Source organism: Orcinus orca, chromosome 17, assembly GCF_937001465.1.
Source record: "Orcinus orca chromosome 17, mOrcOrc1.1, whole genome shotgun sequence".
Lineage (NCBI taxonomy): Eukaryota > Metazoa > Chordata > Mammalia > Artiodactyla > Delphinidae > Orcinus > Orcinus orca.
In genome coordinates, this window is record NC_064575.1 from 14,580,220 (window position 1) to 14,598,879 (window position 18,660).

The 18,660-nt window shown below is 38.4% G+C and overlaps 1 protein-coding gene across 1 annotated transcript in view; it reads right to left on the minus strand.

Moving 5' to 3' along the window:
• Positions 1-18,660, minus strand: part of SLCO5A1 (solute carrier organic anion transporter family member 5A1) — a 126,259-nt gene that overhangs the window by 48,577 nt on the left and 59,022 nt on the right. The window contains exon 4 of the mRNA XM_049700460.1: positions 9,087-9,251. Within this exon, the coding sequence (XP_049556417.1) occupies positions 9,087-9,251 (165 nt within the window). The remainder of the gene's footprint in view (positions 1-9,086; positions 9,252-18,660) is intronic.

An 18,660-nucleotide genomic window follows, 5' to 3' on the forward strand; every position in this document is an offset into this window, starting at 1 on the left:
CAGGCAACCCACTGGGGTCACTACACTGCAAGGTCCTTGAGGATGGGATCCCTCTGTGTTCTCATCGTGGTTTTTCCAGCACCTGGCACAGTGCCAGGCCCACAGAGGAAGCTTTATAAATATTTGTGCATGGATGGCCAATGGATGGATGGATGGATGAAGAGAAAGAGCAGGAATTTCAACAAGATCTGCCTCCCTGCAAACCTATACTATATGTCTTACCCAATACATTAAAAGTTGGAGGGGAAAGAATTAGTGCAATAAAAATGCTAAACTATAAGCAGCTTCTCTGTGGACCAGCTCAATCTATACATTGTGGACCTGTATTAATGGGCTGCTTCGGTGTATAGCTTACAAAAATTGCTCTGTACACCTTGGTTTTAGCTACTCTATGCTGGAGAGAGTAGGGCCTCCACTGCAGTACTGTGGGGAGGACTGAAAATGATGCAGACAGCCCCTCTCTAACCCTGTGCCCAGCTAAGAGTGGGATCTAACAAAGGTCCCAGGCTTCTACCATCACAGCACAGGCCCATACTGAAGGAAAGACTCCAAGTTTATTTAGATTCCCAAAAGCTATCCAGATTTTTCAAAGTTTTTCAGAAAGATTCTCTCTGTTGATCTTTGTAACAATCTGCTAAACCTTGGCAGGGGTAGGGGGTAAGGACTGAGTATTATGTGACAAATATAGTCATGAGCTCTCAGTCTCCCTCGCCTGGCTGGAATGAGCTTCTTTGCCAGGATAAAGGCAAACTGAGAGAACTGTGTGCCTGTGAAAGACATGAGCAAGGCCTCTGATGCTGCTACAGTGCGGGACAGAGTGTAGAGTATGCCAACTTTGGGGTAAGAGAAGGGGAAATACTAATATAAAATACTGATGCATATTTACTTATTGCATACATAATACTCATAGTTACTTACATATTCAAACAGAAACAAAAGAGGGAGGAACAAAGAAAATGCTACCTGTAGAGGAAGAGAGAGAATTGAAGCAAACCAGGATGAAAGCAAGGCTTCTCTGAAGGTCGTTTGTTTAATGGTTTTGACTTTCAAATCATATAAATGTCTTACATAATTAAAAAAAAAACAAATTTAACTTAAACATAGAAAAATAAAGTAATCCCTAAAAACTGAAAACAAATTAAAGCAAATAAATCTCCACAGCATATTGGGTTGTGGGCATAACCAAACAGAGAAGAATTATTTCAAATAACTAGGTCACAGTATTTTGCAAATCCCTAAGAGATAGCCTATAGACAGAAAGAACCACAAAGATGTCTAAAACTGCATTTCATATTTCATAGTTAGTAATAACACTGATAGTTGGTTTGAAACCATTACACATACACACACATACACACATACTTGGATACAGTAATTATGTAAAAGTTATTAGGAAGAAAGATTTTCAGTATTAAAGAGATACAATATCAAAGAAGTTAAGTAATAACCTGTAATCTTACATTTGAAGTGGAAATATCAATATAACTTCATGATTCGTTTTCCTCTTCTTATTAAAAACAAAAAGGCCTAGAAACAATGACAGTCTTGTAGCAACGAGCACACCCAGTGCCCAGATGGTGATCTCCGAAGATCACTTTCCTCTAAAAGGAGCCAAGACTCCTTGGAGAAGTGTGACTGATCCCAGGTCTAGGGCAGGAAACCATAAAAACTGCTGAGGTCATTCCAAATGTTACAGATGCTAGCTTGAAGGGGCTCCCAGTGGCCAAAGACTGAACAACTGGAGTATCAAAAAGAATAATGACTGCAGTAGATTAAAGTACATCAAACATATAAAAAGCCATGTGTTCATCATATTTTTTTAAATGTACTGGTCATTGTACCAATTTGCTAGAACAAAATTTTTTACTCTGATAATTGGTAAATAAAGAGAAAGAATCATAAAAGAAATACTGGTTTGGAGAACTGGCCAAACAGGAGGCTGGTCATCTGGGAAACTGACTTAGAGCAATTCAAAGAGAGAGAGAGATTGGGAGACAGAGACAGAGACAGAGAGAGATTGATTGATGATGCAGTATGTTGTGAAGTTTCCTTCCCAACACCTCCTGCCTATCTGCTGCCCTAGAAGATTTCTGCCACTTTACTCCTATGATCGGGACTAAAATAGTCACTCCTGACAATTTCATTTGAATGTATTACTTCTCTTAACAGGTGAGATTTAGCAAAATGCCTTCGAATACCACTCTAAATTAGACTAATACAATGTTTTAAATCAGAAAAACTAACAAAACTCTTTAATGGGGATTTAAATTTAACACAGTCTTACAACATGAAACGGGGGAAACCAATTTGTATTGAGCACCTATGACTATATACCAAATGTTTTAAGGTACCTCGTTTAACTTTTGTCAGTTGCCCTAGGAGAGGAGCATTCACATTTTACAAATGAGAAACTGAGAGGGAGTGGTTAAGGGACTTGGCTAAAATCATGCATTTAGTTAAGTGACAGAGCTGGGATTCAAAGAGAAATCCATGAACTACATCACACTTCGCATCTAAAAGAAAAAGAGATCACATGCATGCTGGACATGGTCAAAGTCTGTGGCGATGCACCATTAGTAAAAATACCGCAGTGATGAATTGCTCATTAACTATTTCCCTTGTAAGAAAATCATGTAACTCTACAGGGAGATGTAAGAATAAGTTTATTTGGTACTTGTGGCATTGGGAAAATTATTTAATCTAAGATTTTTCAAGCAGGCAGAAGTCATAGAGTTCATTCTAGTCCAAATTATTGTTTTCTAGATTAGAAAACAGACCTGGAGAGAAACAGTGATAAGCCTAAAACCAAACAATGGGTTAGCGGCGTGAGGGCAAAGACACTCTCCACCTTAGGTACCACTGTAGCCCTCGGGGAGCTCTGAGAGGTAACGCAGAAGGCCTGAGCCGTCCTACGGAATTAAGAGAGTGTGTGTGCCCGGCAAGGTGTGAAACGCATAAATATTGTCACTTTGTAACCATGGATCCAGGGAGTTTGGGGATGGTTTGTCCCAGCTCATCAGCATCATTTATTTTATTTTAATTAATTTATTTATTTTTGGCTGTGTTGGGTTTTCGTTTCTTTGCATGGGCTTTCTCTAGTTGCGGCGAGCGGGGGCTACTCTTCATTGCGGTGTGTGGGCTTCCATTGCGGTGGCTTCTCTTGTTGTGGAGCACGGGCTCTAGGCGCACGGGCTTCAGTAGTTGTGGCACGCGGGCTCAGTAGTTGTGGCTTGCGGGCTCTAGAGCGCAGGCTCAGTAGTTGTGGTGCATGGGCTTAGTTGCTCCGCGGCATGTGGGGTCTTCCTGGAATAGGGCTCGAACCCGTGTCCCCTGCATTGGTAGGCGGATTCTTAACCACTGCGCCACCAGGGAAGCCCCCAGCATCCTTTACTGATGATAGTGAGCATGATGGTTCTGTACATGACGGTGCTAAGACCCCCTGGAGAGTTCTACTGTTGAGACTGTACAGAGCAAGAACCTATGTGACCAGCAAAATATAGAAGAAATAAAAATATAAGAAGTATTTTAAAATATAAAAAGTATTTCAAAAATATAAAAAGCTCCAGCTGAGACTCCATGTGGAATCTGCTTCCTGGGTGTTCCCTACACATGTCACTGGTGCCTGAGATAAGAGAGAAAGTGGGTCCTGCTGCGCCCTTCAGAGATGGCCTGTGCATGTAAAGTCCATTCTTACTTTGTTTGTTTGTTTGTTTGTTTTGGGCTTGCGGAATCTTAGTTCCCCGGCCAGGGATCAAACCCGTGACCCCTGCAGTGGAAGCGTGGAGTCCTAACCACTAGACCACCAGGGAAGTCCCAGTCCATTCTTACTTTAATGCTGTAGTTGCGTAGTATCCATGTGTAGCAGTTGTCATTTTGGGTCCTCTGAGCCTTCTTAAGCAACTGAACCCTGCCTAAGCGCCACCATGAGTGCACTGGCTAAGAACTGGCCACACGGTAAGCACTGAAACATGTCTTAAATTAATTGGTTAATGAACAAACAGAATCTGAGTATCCTGACATACTGTCCACTACAATCTTCTACCAAAGTTCTAATTGGCATTGAAGAAAAACTAATGTAATTAGTTTTTGGAAATGGCCAGTGATGCTACAGTACATCCACACCTAATACAGTCTATCTGCATTTAAAAGGTTAATTTTAACGTTAAAAAAATCTTTGTATACATTTATAAAATTAGTACAAAATGAACTTTAAAAACTATCTCATAGGGGCTTCCCTGGTGGCGCAGTGGTTGAGAGTCCGCCTGCCAATGCAGGGGATACAGGTTCGTGCCCCAGTCTGGGAAGATCCCACATGCTGCGGAGCGGCTGGGCCTGTGAGCCATGGCCGCTGAGCCTGCGCGTCCGGAGCCTGTGCTCTGCAACGGAAGAGGCCACTACAGTGAGAGGAAAAAAAAAACAACTATCTCATAGAAGAACGGCTCTAGAAAAGCTGTTAATGCTCTCAGAAGAATGAAACCAATCAAAGCATGTTCACGCTTCACTTGCATCTAAAGACGCAACAAATCTGAGGCTGCAATTTGAGTTCAGGGGCACCGCCTTGACTCTCATCAATGACTCGAAATCAGTGGTTGAAGATAGGTGACAAATATTTGGTTAATTAGAAAGCAATAAAAATTACAGTCTATTTTTAAAAATCACACCCCAACCTAATCTCCTTATCTTTTCAAGACACAGAAAAAAAAGTATTGGGTTGGCCAAAAATTCATTCAACCCAAACAAACTTTTTGGTCAACCCAGTATCTTGATTATTCTCCAATGAAAAACAAAATAGAGTTTTCCAAGGCGATTTCCATTGTAAAGACAAACAAATGGCTAACTCTTCATAATTCTGCACACAAAGGGTGGGAGCCCAGGAAAGCCAAGGTGATGCTGAGAGGCCACAGCGCTCTAAAAACAAATGTTGTTGACCATGGTTTGGTGGCAAAGTAGAATCTTAGACTATCATTTCTCCAGAAATAGTTAAAAACAAAAACCAAAAAAAACCCCACAAACTCACTGGAAATTATGACAATAGAATATGCCTATTATAGTATTTCAATAAAAATCATATATGCACATTTATATACTCCAAGGAGTACAAGACTCCAGCCTCCTGGCTCTTACTGTTTGCACGTCTTCAAGCAAGTTATTTAAACCTCTCTGGACCTTTGTTTCCTCATCTGAAAAATGGGCATAATCAATAATACCTACTGCATAGGCATTAGTTACATGGATTAAATGATGTTTTACGTATAAAAATACTTAGCATCTTCTACTTAGCAAACACTCAACAAATATTATCAGTCATTTTATTACCATCACTATTATTACAGAGGTTTCATTCTCAGACCTGTTCAAGATGCAGGACTTCAAATGTAAGGTGCTGTCATCATCATCATAAATAATTTTATTTCCTAGAATACATGATTAAGTTATATTTTTCAATTTATACTGCTGTATCTATTGAAGTTAGGTAAGCTCTGGAACAAATCATTATTTACTACTTCATTTGATCCTGACAACAACACTGACACAGAGAGAGGGGAGATATTATCCTCATCAGACAGATAAAGTTCAGTTTTAGCTGAAGTTCAGGGAGTTAAGTGACCGGCCCAAAGTCACAGAGTTGGTGACCAGCAGGGCAGGGTTCATGACCGCTCCGTCTAACTCCTCCTGCAGGGCTTTTCCCGCTATTTCAGGCTTTTCCAAAATATCAATTTCATTTCATTCAATAAATGTGACCCTAAGGGAGTCAGCAGAAAGACCATAAACAGGGAGGGTGCAGCGTGACCACATATCCACTGTTGCACAGGAACGAACACCAGTGGGCTGAAGGTGTTTTAGTGACACACTCATGAGTGTCACCACCTCCTCTCAGGGCACAGGGGCCCCCAATGTGATGATGAGATGAGCCCAGTGGTGCTGAAGGTGCCCCCCCCCCCAGCAACACCTGAAAGCATTCACCTCTCCACCGCCGCTCAGCCCACCTCCCACCTGCTTGCCTTTAGAGCCCTCTCATGTCTGTCCGAGGAAAGCTTTTCTGGAGCCGGGGGTGCTGGCTGGAGCCAGAACAAGCCTCAGCCTTCCCTGCTCTTTGCCTTTGTTCAGGTTGGTCCTGCACAGAGAGCAAACGCCTTTCCTCCAGACTCCAAACGGTCCAATTCTACTTCTCCTTAAAAGCCTGGTTAAAAGCCATTTCCGCCATGACGCAGCTCAACACCGCCACGCCGCCGGCCAAAATAATCTCTGTAGCGCACAGCTTCCATTCATTTATTTAAACAGCTTTTTCTAAACTTATTTTGTAAGCTCTCTCCTCTTAGATCTGTAAGCACCTTAAGGTCCAGGTTTGAGCCTTTATATCTGCCCCGCCCCGTGTCCACCTGCCTACATACACACACACAAACACACACACACAACACACACACAACACACACAACACTCAACACACACACAATACACACAACACACACACCACACAGGCAACACACAACACACACACACCACACACACACACCACACACACACGGCACAGCGCCATGCCCGGAGTCGGTATTCAATGGCTATGAGAGAGGGCGAGTGAGCAAAGGCCCATCTTTGATACATGTACAGAGCTTCATCTCTACCACATACCACAACACAAGCAAACTGCTATGGAGGGTCAGGTAATTTTTTTAAATGAAGAAAGAACTTTAACTCGAAAACTTTGTCAGAGGAGAAATTTGAACTATTTTTAAATTCATCTTCAGATACACTTCTTAATTCTCCATGTCACTTATGTGCATGGAACGGGGTTTAAATACAAAAAATTAAATTAAATAAGTCCTTAAAAAATACAAATCTCTGCTTAGAGAGTAAGAAGGATTCAATTGATACAAATTCAAAAAATCGAGTTAAGTTTTAAAAAGAAGCGTCATCCCTGTTTAATTTTACCGCAATATGACAGGCCACTCTCTATTCTTAATCAGTCTGAGTATCTCTTGACTATTACTATTTGTTATCTGTCTGGAAAGGAAGGAAAAAGTACGTGAGCTGGAAATGAAAGGCCTTTTTATCAAAACACCGAAGACTACCAAACGTTGTATAAATTGCATTGGCAATGATCAAAAACAAAAAAAGCTGCTGATGACAAAACCAGAATGGCATTGGCACTGTGTGATACTGCTTCTTTTTAACCCGGATGTTGGAACGTGGGATGAACAAATTCCGTGATTTCGTTTTATTCAATCGTTTACCCTCTTCACCAAGAAGGCCACACTCAGGGACCACTGCCTTGAGCACTTCACTGTGGAACTCTGCAGCCAAAGACCCCAGGTCCACAGAAAGTTGTCTATCTAGCCTCTGCCTCAACCAGTAATTAAGAGATGGCCTTGGTCAATATGGGTTCAATACGCATCCATTCCTACCCAGCCTGGTAACTCTCGAGTTACCAGGACCACACTGGACCACACTGGACCACAGCCTGGTAACTGGACCACAGCCTGGTAACTCTCGAGGTCCAAGTGGTGCATCTGAAGGGAAATGGGATGATCCAGAAGGATCTCCTCCCTAGCCTGGCTGGAACAGGAACACACAGGCTGGACTGATGTGTGTCCTGAAGAACACTATTCATGAGAAAGAATGCCTTAAAGAAATCAGATTTCATGGTCAAATAAATTTAGGAGAGACTGTACTTCGAACTTTCCTTTGGGAGTTTCACAATGCCCATTGGTATATTAAGGGTTATGAAAAGTCCAGCAGCAAAGGACTCTGTACTATTTTGTTTAACTCAGCAAGCCCCTAATTTATTTGACTATGAACCTTCTTTCCAGTAACACCTCTAATATTGAAACTTATTGTGGGAAATACTGAGACCACATCTGACAGTTACATGGCTTCAGATCTAACAACAAGACAACTCGTGGTTTCCCTGTCCAAGAATTGTTGCTCAACAAAGGTTAGTGTAAGAATTAAACAAAAAATAGGATGTTCAGGATTTCTGACAACCAAATTATAATGTAATTAATTAATTACATTATTAATTAATTACATTAATTAATAATTAATGTAATTATAATCTGTAAATTTTACCTTAATATAAGCAAAACATATATTATTTAAAACCGACAGAAAAAAACAGATTTATAGGTGACAATTAAAATGTCCATAGCAGTATACTCTTTATAAAAAGATTTGCTATCATGGACCCACAACCCAGTATGTATGTATTTTTATGGGCAAAATGAAATAGAGAACAAAATGATTACCCAAATAGTTCGACTTCTCTTTCTATACAATAATATAATTTTGTCCACTAATTTTCAGATAATCCAAGCTTGCTGGGTTTGAATGTGGAAGTGAAGGAGAAAAGTGGGAGCCGGCCATTGCAAAAGCTCTTGTAATTCTCCACTTAACCACTTAAATATACTTTATTAATAAATTGAGCCTTAGGTAGATAGTCATTTGACCATCTTTGAAATCTCTAAGGAAACATCCAGGATATTACATGATATAATACACTGAAAATCCCAATATCTGAGAATTCATGTTCCCACATTTCTGAGCACCCAATTTACTATGGAAAAATAAGATTTGAGCACAAAGTATTATGGGTCTATGTACCAACATAAAACATCATCGAAAACAAAATTCATAGATTGCCTTTCTAACTTCAAGCACCTCCAGTAATGCAGTTAAAACGTGTTCACATTTATGAATGGAAAATCCATGAAAATGATCTATATTTCAGACCATCAATTTTTTAAAATTTAACACTTTCAGACTCATGTCAGACCATGAAAAGATTTATTCAGATTTAAGTTTGCCCATTTCATTCTTTTGAACTGAGAACCATAAAAACACAAATATGCAAAGTTCTCCCTTTTCCAAAACACAGTTGGTGAAAATGTTACACTTCAGTACAATCTGAATCGAAGAGAAAACATTCAAAGACTTCCTCCTCCTAAAATCTGAGGTGGGGGAAGGTTGCTGTTCATGAACTTGAATTTAACACCTTGATGTTAGAACGAACTTTCTCTTTACTCATTGCATTTTAGTTTAGTGGTCAAAAATGATCATGGTTTCAAGGAGTTCTAACGGCAGTGCCTTACCAGTGTAGATGCTGGCATTGGAAGCTGGAATACCAAACTGTGACTCGATGAACTTGGGAATGAAGGTAATGAAAGCAGTTACAATGGCACTCTCAGCTGTGTATGACAAACTCACAAAAAGGAATGTCATGTTGCTTAAGATCCTGACAGCTGCTCTTGGTAGGTCTATAAAATGACAAAAATGACAAATGAATGTTATAAACAAGGGATGGAGAAGAAAAGAAAATTGAATTGCTTTTGAAATGAACTGGAAATAGCCATTCAGCAATATAGGAAAAATTGATGACTGATTAGAACTCATCCCCTTTATTAAATAGATTTGGGATTTTTTTTAGTTTTTCAACTAGGATAAGGAAATTTAATAAAGAATCTAAAAACATACCCATACACAAATATCCTTATAAGAAATACCCCAAACCTATGACTCCTGTTTCAAAAACTGCTTAAAATAAATGATTTGCATTTTTTATTGACTGAAATAATGGTATTCTTTGTTAAGACCCTGAAGTCTACTAAATGTATAAAGTACATGCAATATAGTCCTAAATTATAGCTTCCACTTCACCCAACTAACACTTCCCTGAGTAGGCGCACTTCTGAGATGCCAGCTCTCTGGCCTGACACCCACAGCAGAGGAATTGGTACATGATATGGGACATCTGTTCTTCCAGCCTCATTACGAAACAGGAAATAATACAGCTAAAAAGGCATAAGGGATAAGGCCACCAGGTCAGACACTCCCAGGGACTTTGGTTTGGGGAAAAAACAGAAATGATCTCCAAAGGAGCCAGACAGCCCAGAGGTACGGGCTCCGTACCTATCCAGCCACCTCTCAAGGAAGAGAGAAAAGTCCCATTTTTGAATCTAGGCATTTATTCCACAGAACTTGCCATATATATGCTTCAAGATGTATGTGCATTTTCATTACAGCGTTATTTATAAGAGCAAAAATTTAGGGGGAAAAAATAGATGTCCATCAATGGGAAACGTTTACATAAATTATGCCACAGCCTTGTAATGAAATACTATGTAGTAGTTAAAAATGAAATGGAGCTTTAGGTACTAGCATGAAAGGAACTCCAAGAAATATTTTTGTTAATGAATAAAGCAAGCTGCTGCAGAAATATATATATGCCTGTGTGCATAAATATATATATAATATTTAGGCAAAAAACAAGCTAAAACAATGGATTTATATATGGTAGAAGGTATACACTTCAATATATATAATGCCAAGAAATGCTGTGAAAGGGAGTAAGATTGGGAAAGAGAAATAAAAAAAGATTCTTGTGTATATACTTTTGTATAGTTTGCATTTTGTAATGTGAATTAACTCACGTGTGTGATCTTTACATATCTTCATGGAAAAGGTAAGCTGCATTACTTCTGACACGTACAGTCTCTCAGGTATCAGAACAGTTACGCCCTTATGCTACAACAGGGTCTTTCTTATCTCTGTGCTATTAACTGTATTCCCCACAAATCCGATCGGCAAATGTCAAGCTCATCCACTGTGTGTCGAGATGAATCCCCTCCTGGAGGAAGCTGTCACAGCCCCTCCAGACAGATGGCAGTGTTCCTTCTCTGTGCTCCCACCACACGCTGTTCCTGTCCATCTATGCTCATCAGTTCTTTCGTAGCTGCACATGTTTTCCCATCTGCTTCTTTCAAGAGAATGTAAATGCCATGAAGGCAGGACCTTGGTACATCTTTGTATGCCCAGCTCCTGGCACAGATCTGACATTCAGTGGGCACTCAAAAAATATTCCTGGAATGTATTTATTTATTAACATTTTTTAATTTGTACTAAAACAATATCCATATACTTATGTGAAAATGAAGTCTGTTCCAAGGATGCCTGATTTCCTCCTGGGGAGAGAGTTAGGTATTAAGGAAGCATATGTCATAAAATTCAGGGTAGTCCATGTGGTGGTGGACTTACCAAAACCACAGAAAAATGTGAAGGACCAAATAGATCATCTTTTTTAAAGTGGGGCTCTTTAAAGCTAAAGAATCCTAAAGGGATGTAGATAAGATTATAAACTAAAAATCCCACTAAAAGAAAAATTTAAATGTGAACAAAAGAACAAGGAAGAGATATACAATATTGGCTTTATGCAGCCTATCTGGGAGAGAAACAGTTTGTATGCTTGAATTTTTCAGATAATTGGGCCATTGCCTTTTTAAGCGATAGAGCTTTGAATATTTCCTATGTATTAACTGATATTACTGGAAATCCATAGCATAATTTGACATGTTCTTCAAGATTCAAACTCATAATTATGAATAGTATCTATATGCTAATTTGTTTTAGCATATGTATATATTTTTTATACAGCAGGTTCTTATTAGTCATCAATTTTATACACATCAGTGTATACATGTCAATCCCAATCTCCCAATTCATCACACCACCACCACCTCCCCCCGCCGCTTTCCCCCCTTGGTGTCCATACATTTGTTCTTTACACCTATGTCTCAATTTATGCCCTGCAAACCAGTTCATCTGTACGATTTTTCTAGGTTCCACATATATGAGTTAATATACGATATTTGTTTTTCTCTTTCTGATTTACTTCACTCTGTATGACAGTCTCTAGATCCATCCACATCTCAACAAATGACCCAATTTTGTTGCTTTTTATGGCTGAGTAATATTCCATTGTATATATGTACCACATCTTCTTTATCCATTCGTCTGTCAACAGGCATTTAGGTTGCTTCCATGACCTGGCTATTGTAAAGAGTGCTGCAATTGGGGTGCAGCACTCTTTACATTGGGGTGTATGTGTCTTTATGAATTATGGTTTTCTCTGGGTATAAGCCCAGTGGTGGGACTGCTGGACCATATGGTAATTCTATTTTTAGTTTTTTTAAGGAACCTCTATATTGTTCTCCATAGTGGCTGTATCAATTTACATTCCCACCAACAGTGGAAGAGGGTTCCCTTTTCTCCACAACCTCTCCAGCATTTGTTGTTTGTAGATTTTCTGATGATGCCCATTCTAACTGGTGTGAGGTGATACCTCATTGTAGTTTTCATTTGCATTTCTCTAATAATTAGTGATGTTCAGCAGATTTTCATGTGCTTCTTGGCCATCTGTATGTCTTCTTTGGAGAAAAGTCTATTTAGGTCTTCTGCCCATTTTTCGATTGGGTTGTTTGCTTTTTTAATATTGAGCTGCATGAGCTGTTTATATATTTTGGAGATTAATCCTTTGTCCGTTGATTCGTTTGCAAATATTTTCTCCCATTCTGAGGGTTGTCTTTTCATCTTGTTTATGGTTTCCTTTGCTGTGCAAAACATTTAAGTTTCATTAGGTCCCATTTGTTTGTCTTTGTTTTTATTTCCATTACTATAGGAGGTGGATCAAAAAAGATCTTGCTGTGATTTATGTCAAAGAGTGTTCTTCCTATGTTTTCCTCTAAGAGTTTTATAGTGTCCGGTCTTACCTTTAGGTCTCTAATCCATTTGGGGTTTATTTTCGTGTATGGTGTTAGGGAGTGTTCTAATTTCATTCTTTTACATGTAGCTGTCCAGTTTTCCCAGCAACACTTATTGAAGAGACTGTCTTTTCTCCATTGTATATCCTTGCCTCCTTTGTCATAGATTAGTTGACCATAGGTGCGTGAGTTTATCTCTGGGGTTTCTATCTTGTTCCATTGATCTATGTTTCTGTTTTTGTGACAGTACCATATTGTCTTGATTACTGTAGCTTTATAGTATAGTCTGAAGTCAAGGAGTCTGATTCCTCCAGCTCCGTTTTTTTTCCCTCAAGACTGCTTTGGCTATTCGGGGTCCTTTGTGTCTCCATACACATTTTAAGATTTTTTGTTCTAATTCCATAAAAAATGCCATTGGTAATTTGATAGGGATTGCATTGAATCTGTAGATTGCTTTGGGTAGTATAGTCATTTTCACAATATTGATTCTTCCAATCCAAGAACATGGTATATCTCTCCATCTGTTGGTATCATCTTTAATTTCTTCCATCAGTGTCTTATAGTTTTCTGCATACAGGTCTTTTGTCTCCCTAGGTAGGTTTATTCCTAGGTATTTTATTCTTTTTGTTGCAATGGTAAATGGGAGTGTTTCCTTAATTTCTCTTTCAGATTTTTCATCATTAGTGTATAGGAATGCAAGAGACCTTTGTGCATTAATTTTGTATCCTGCAACTTTACCAAATTCATTAATTAGCTCTAGTAGTTTTCTGGTGGCATTGTTAGGATTCTCTATGTATAGTATCAATGTCATCTGCAAACAGTGACAGTTTTACTACTTCTTTTCCAATTTGTATTCCTTTTATTTCTTTTTCTTCTCTGATTGCCGTGGCTAGGACTTCCAAAACTATGTTGAATAATACTGGCGAGAGTGGATATCCTTGTCTTGTTCCTGATCTTAGAGGAAATGTTTTCAGTTTTTCACCATTGAGAATGATGTTTGCTGTGGGTTTGTCCTATATGGCCTTTATTATGTTGAGGTAGGCTCCCTCTATGCCCACTTTCTGGAGAGTTTTTATCATAAATGGGTGTTGAATTTTGTCAAAAGCTTTTTCTGCATTTGTTGAGATGATCATAAGGTTTTTCTTCTTCAATTTGTTAATATGGTGTATCACATTGATTGATTTGCGTACATTGAAGAATCCTTACATCCCTGGGATAAATCCCACTTGGTCATAGTGTATGATCCTTTTAATGTGTTGTTGGATTCTGTTTGCTAGTATTTTGTTGAGGATTTTTGCATCTATATCCATCAGTGATATTGGTCTGTAATTTTCTTTTTTTGTAGTATCTTTGTCTGGTTTTGGTATCAGGGTGATGGTGGCTTCATAGAATGAGTTTGGGAGGGTTCCTTCCTCTGCAATTTTTGGAAGAGTTTGAGAAGGATGGGTGTTAGCTCTCCTCTAAATGTTTGATAGAATTCACCTGTGAAGCCATCTGGTCCTGGACTTTTGTTTGTTGGAAGAATTTTAATCACAGTTTCAATTTCATTGCTTGTGATTGGTCTGTTCATAGTTTCTATTTCTTCCTGGTTCAGTCTTGGAAGTTATACTTTCTAAGAATTTGTCCATTTCTTCCAGGTTGTCCATTTTATTGGCATAGAGTTGCTTATAGCAGTCTCTTAAGATGCTTTGTATTTCTGTGGTGTCTGTTGTAACTTCTCCTTTTTCATTTCTAATTTTATTGATTTGAGTCCTCTCCCTCTTTTTCTTGATGAGTCTGGCTAATGGTTTAGCAATTTTGTTTATCTTCTGAAAGAACCAGCTTTTAGTTTTATTGATCTTTGCTATTGTTTTCTCTGTTCCTTTTTCATTTATTTCTGCTCTGATCTTTATGATTTCTTTCCTTCTGCTGACTTTGGGTTTTGTTTGTTCTTCTTTCTCTAGTTCCTTTAGGTGTAAGGTTAATTGTTTATTTGGGATTTTTCTTGTTTCTTGATGTAGACTTGTATTGCTATAAATTTCCCTCTTAGAACTGCTTTTGCTGCATCCCATAGGTTTTGGATAGTCGTGTTTCATTGTCATTTGTCTCTAGGCATTTTTTGATTTCCTCTTTGATTTCTTCAGTGATCTCTTGGTTATTTAATAACGTATTGTTTAGCCTCCATGTGTTTGTGTTTTTTACGGTTTTTTCCCTGTAATTCATTTCTAATCTCATAGCGTTTTGCTCAGAAAAGATGTTTGATATGATTTCAATTTTCTTAAATTTACTGACGCTTGATTTGTGACCCAAGATGTGATCTATCCTGGAGAGTGTTCCGTGCGCACTTGAGAAGAAAGTGTAATCTGTTGTTTTTGGACGGAATGTCCTATAAATATCAATTAAATCTATCTGGTCTATTGTGTCGTTTAAAGCTTCTGTTTCCTTATTTATTTTCATTTTGGATGATCTGTCCATTGGTGTAAGTGAGGTGTTAAAGTCCCCCACTATTATTGTGTTACTGTCGATTTCCTATTTTATAGCTGTTAGCAGTTGCCTTATGTATTGAGGTGCTCCTATGTTGGGTGCATATATATTTAAAATTGTTATATCTTCCTCTTGGATTGATCCCCTTATCATTATGTAGTGTCCTTCTTTGTCTCTTACAATATTCTTTATTTTAAAGTCTATTTTATCTGATATGAGTATTGCTACTCCAGCTTTCGTTTGATTTCCATTTGCATGGAATATCTTTTTCCATCCCCTCACTTTCAGTCTGAATGTGTCCCTAGGTCTGAAGTGGGTCTCTTGTAGACAGCATATATATGGGTCTTGTTTTTGTATCCTGTGTCTTTTGGTTGGAGCATTTAATCCATTCACGTTTAGGGTAATTATTGATATGTATGTTCCTATTATCATTTTCTTAATTGTTTTGGGTTTGTTTTTGTAGGTTCTTTTCTTCTCTTGTCTTTCCCACTTAGAGAAGTTCCTTTAGCATTTGATGTAGAGATGGTTTGGTGGTGCTGAATTCTCTTAGCTTTTGCTTGTCTGTAAAGCTTTTGATTTCTCCATCAAATCTGAATGAGATCCTTGCTGGATAGAGTAATCTTGGTTGTAGGTTCTTCCCTTTCATCACTTTAAGTATATCATGCCACTCCCCTCAGGCTTGTAGAGTTTCTGCTGAGAAATCAGCTGTTAACCTTATGGGAGTTCCCTTGGTCGTTATTTGTTGTTTTTCCCTTGCTGCTTTTAATAATTTTTCTTTGTCTTTAATTTTTGCCAATTTGATTACTATGTGTCTCGGCATGTTTCTCCTTGGGTTTATCCTGTATGGGACTCTCTGCACTTCCTGGACTTGCGTGGCTATTTCCTTTCCCATGTTAGGGAAGTTTTTAACTATAATCTCTTCAAATATTTTCTTAGGTCCTTTCTCTCTCTCTTCTCCTTCTGGCACCCCTATAATGCAAATGTTGCTGCATTTAATGTTGTCCCAGAGGTCTCTTAGGCTGTCTTCATTTCTTTTCATTCTTTCTTCTTTATTCTGTTCTGCCACAGTGAATTCCATCATTCTGTCTTCCAGGTCACTTATCCGTTCTTCTTCCTAAGTTATTCTGCTACTGATTCCTTCCAGTGTAGTTTTCATTTCAGTTATTGTATTGTTCATCTCTGTTTGTTTGTTCTTTGATTCTTCTAGGTCTTTGTTAAACATTTCTTGCATCTTCTCGATCTTTGCCTCCATTCTTTTTCTGAGGTCCTGGATCATCTTCACTATCATTATTCTGAATTCTTTTTCTGGAAGGTTGCCTATCTCCACTTCATTTAGTTTTTTTTCTGGGGTTTTATCTTGTTCCTTCATCTGGTACATAGCCCTCTGCCTTTTCATCTTGTCTATCTTTCTGTGAATGTGGTTTTTGTTCCACAGGCTGCAGGATTGTAGTTCTTCTTGCTTCTGCTCTAGCATATTTTTTAACTTTCCATTTATTTTCTGGTATTTTTCTGGTTGCAAGAAAATTCCTTCCCCGCGATATGTTGTTTGTATTTGTTTTTACCTGCTGATATCTTATTTCCACATCCACTTTAAGTTCTTCTACAGAGCCCTTTTAAAGTAGACATAAGCTTTCAATCTTGTTCTTTTGTCATCCATTTTTTAATTTTTTTTATTTATCTTAAATTTTTAAATTTATTTTTGGCCATGTTGGGTCTTCGTTGCTGCATGCAGGCTTTCTCTAGTTGTGGCGAGCAGAGGCTACTCTTCCGTGTGGTGCGCGGGCTTCTCACTGTGGTGGCTTCTCTTGTTGTAGAGCACGGGCTCTATGTGCGCGGGCTTCAGTAGTTGCATCACGCAGGCTCAGTAGTTGCGGTACACGGGCTGAGTTGCTCTGTGGCATGTGGGGTCTTCCCAGACCAGGGATTGAACCCATGTCCCCTGCATTGGCAGGCAGATTCTTAACCACTGAGCCACCAGGGAAGTCCCAGTCATCCATTTTTAAAAATTAAATTAGCAATTAATAAAATTAACTTTTCTGTTCATGTATGGTTCTATGGATTTGGGGAGGCGGTGGTTACTTTTATTTATTTTTTTAAAATTCTTATTGGAGTATAGCATGTTTTTAATTTAAACTGAGAGTGGGATGAGGGGTAGTGTTTGGTTTATTATTATACAAAGCAGATGAATTATTATTACTATAAAGTTGTTGACTAGATTTTATTACCTGGAAACTTACATTTAGAGCCAGGTATAAATTATAAACATTAAGTACCAACCAAACATACTGACCCATATTAATACTTTTTATAATTTTCCTGACACAGATATTTTTGGAAATAATATCTCTTCTTGTGGGGAAAAAAAAAAGGATTTATCTGAAGTTTAGTGCCCATTCAGTTTATTTTCCTTATGTTTAAATTAGAATAAACACCTTTTTAAAAATAATTTTTTGAGGTGAAGTTCACATAACATAAATTTAACTATTTTAAAGTCAACAATTCAGTGATATTTAGTACATTCACAATGGTATGCAATCACCACCTCTGTCCAGTTTCAAAATATACTTTTTTATTATAAAAAAATTTAATCATTTATGTTCAGGGATGAGGTTGGAATTCACCTTTATTTTATTTTTTATATTTTTAAATACTTTCTAAATTTTCAACCATGAACATGCATTGCTTTTATATTCCACCCCCCCCCCAAATAAAAAACTTCTAATTTAAAAGGATGCAGCAATATGTCATCCTCCTAGAGAAGTCTTCTCTGACTCAGGCCACTAACTTAGGAATTCCTTCTTCCTTTTTCTTCAACTTCCTCAGAAGGTATATACCTCCATTTTAAGACTTACATTTTATTATGCCTATTTTCCTTTCTAGCTCCCTTTGAGGCAAGGACTGTAACTTTTCATATATGTATCCTGAATTCTTCATCCTGTAGTAGTTGCTTAATAAAGATATTTGTGAAAGAGGAAAAGAAGCAAAGAAAGAGAAATTTTCTTGAGATAGACATTGCCAGCCATTTATCTCAATACTTAGAATGATACTTGGGAACCAGTCTAGTCCTTTCCTGAAAGTCTTAGGTAATGCCAATTTCTTAAATCAAAGTAAAATTTGAGGGAAATATCAACAGAACAAGCAAAGAAAGGTGGCTTAAGTGAACTAAGTCAAACCAGGCACAGAATTCCCATTGGGCAAAGACAAGGAGACCATGGGTAAAAATGGAGGCACCAGAGTGGGGGGTCATTGTTATGTAGAATGTGGAGATCTGTATAAAATAACATGATGCCAAAATACAGGGCTGAACCCAAGCCTCAGCCTCAAGGGCTTGGGAAAGGCCCTCCAGAGGATGGGGAGAGGGAAAGGGGTGGAAAGAAAGGCAGTGGGAGCTCCATATAATAATTATAGTGGAATCGGGCCAGGTAAGAGTGTACCTCTGGCTGTAATACAGAAGCTTCTTTTTTCCCATCAGCTTCATATTAATCACTTTTTCCCTGTATTTTATAATGTTTTGACATCTTAAAAAGCTTGCTGGCTGGGGAGAGACTGGACTACCAGTGCTTAGATATAGCAAGGGCTCAGCTGGGAGCACATCTTTCATACGGAAACCAGCCAATCCTGAGTTTATATGATCAGCCACCTTGTTATCTAACTCTCACACGCCAAG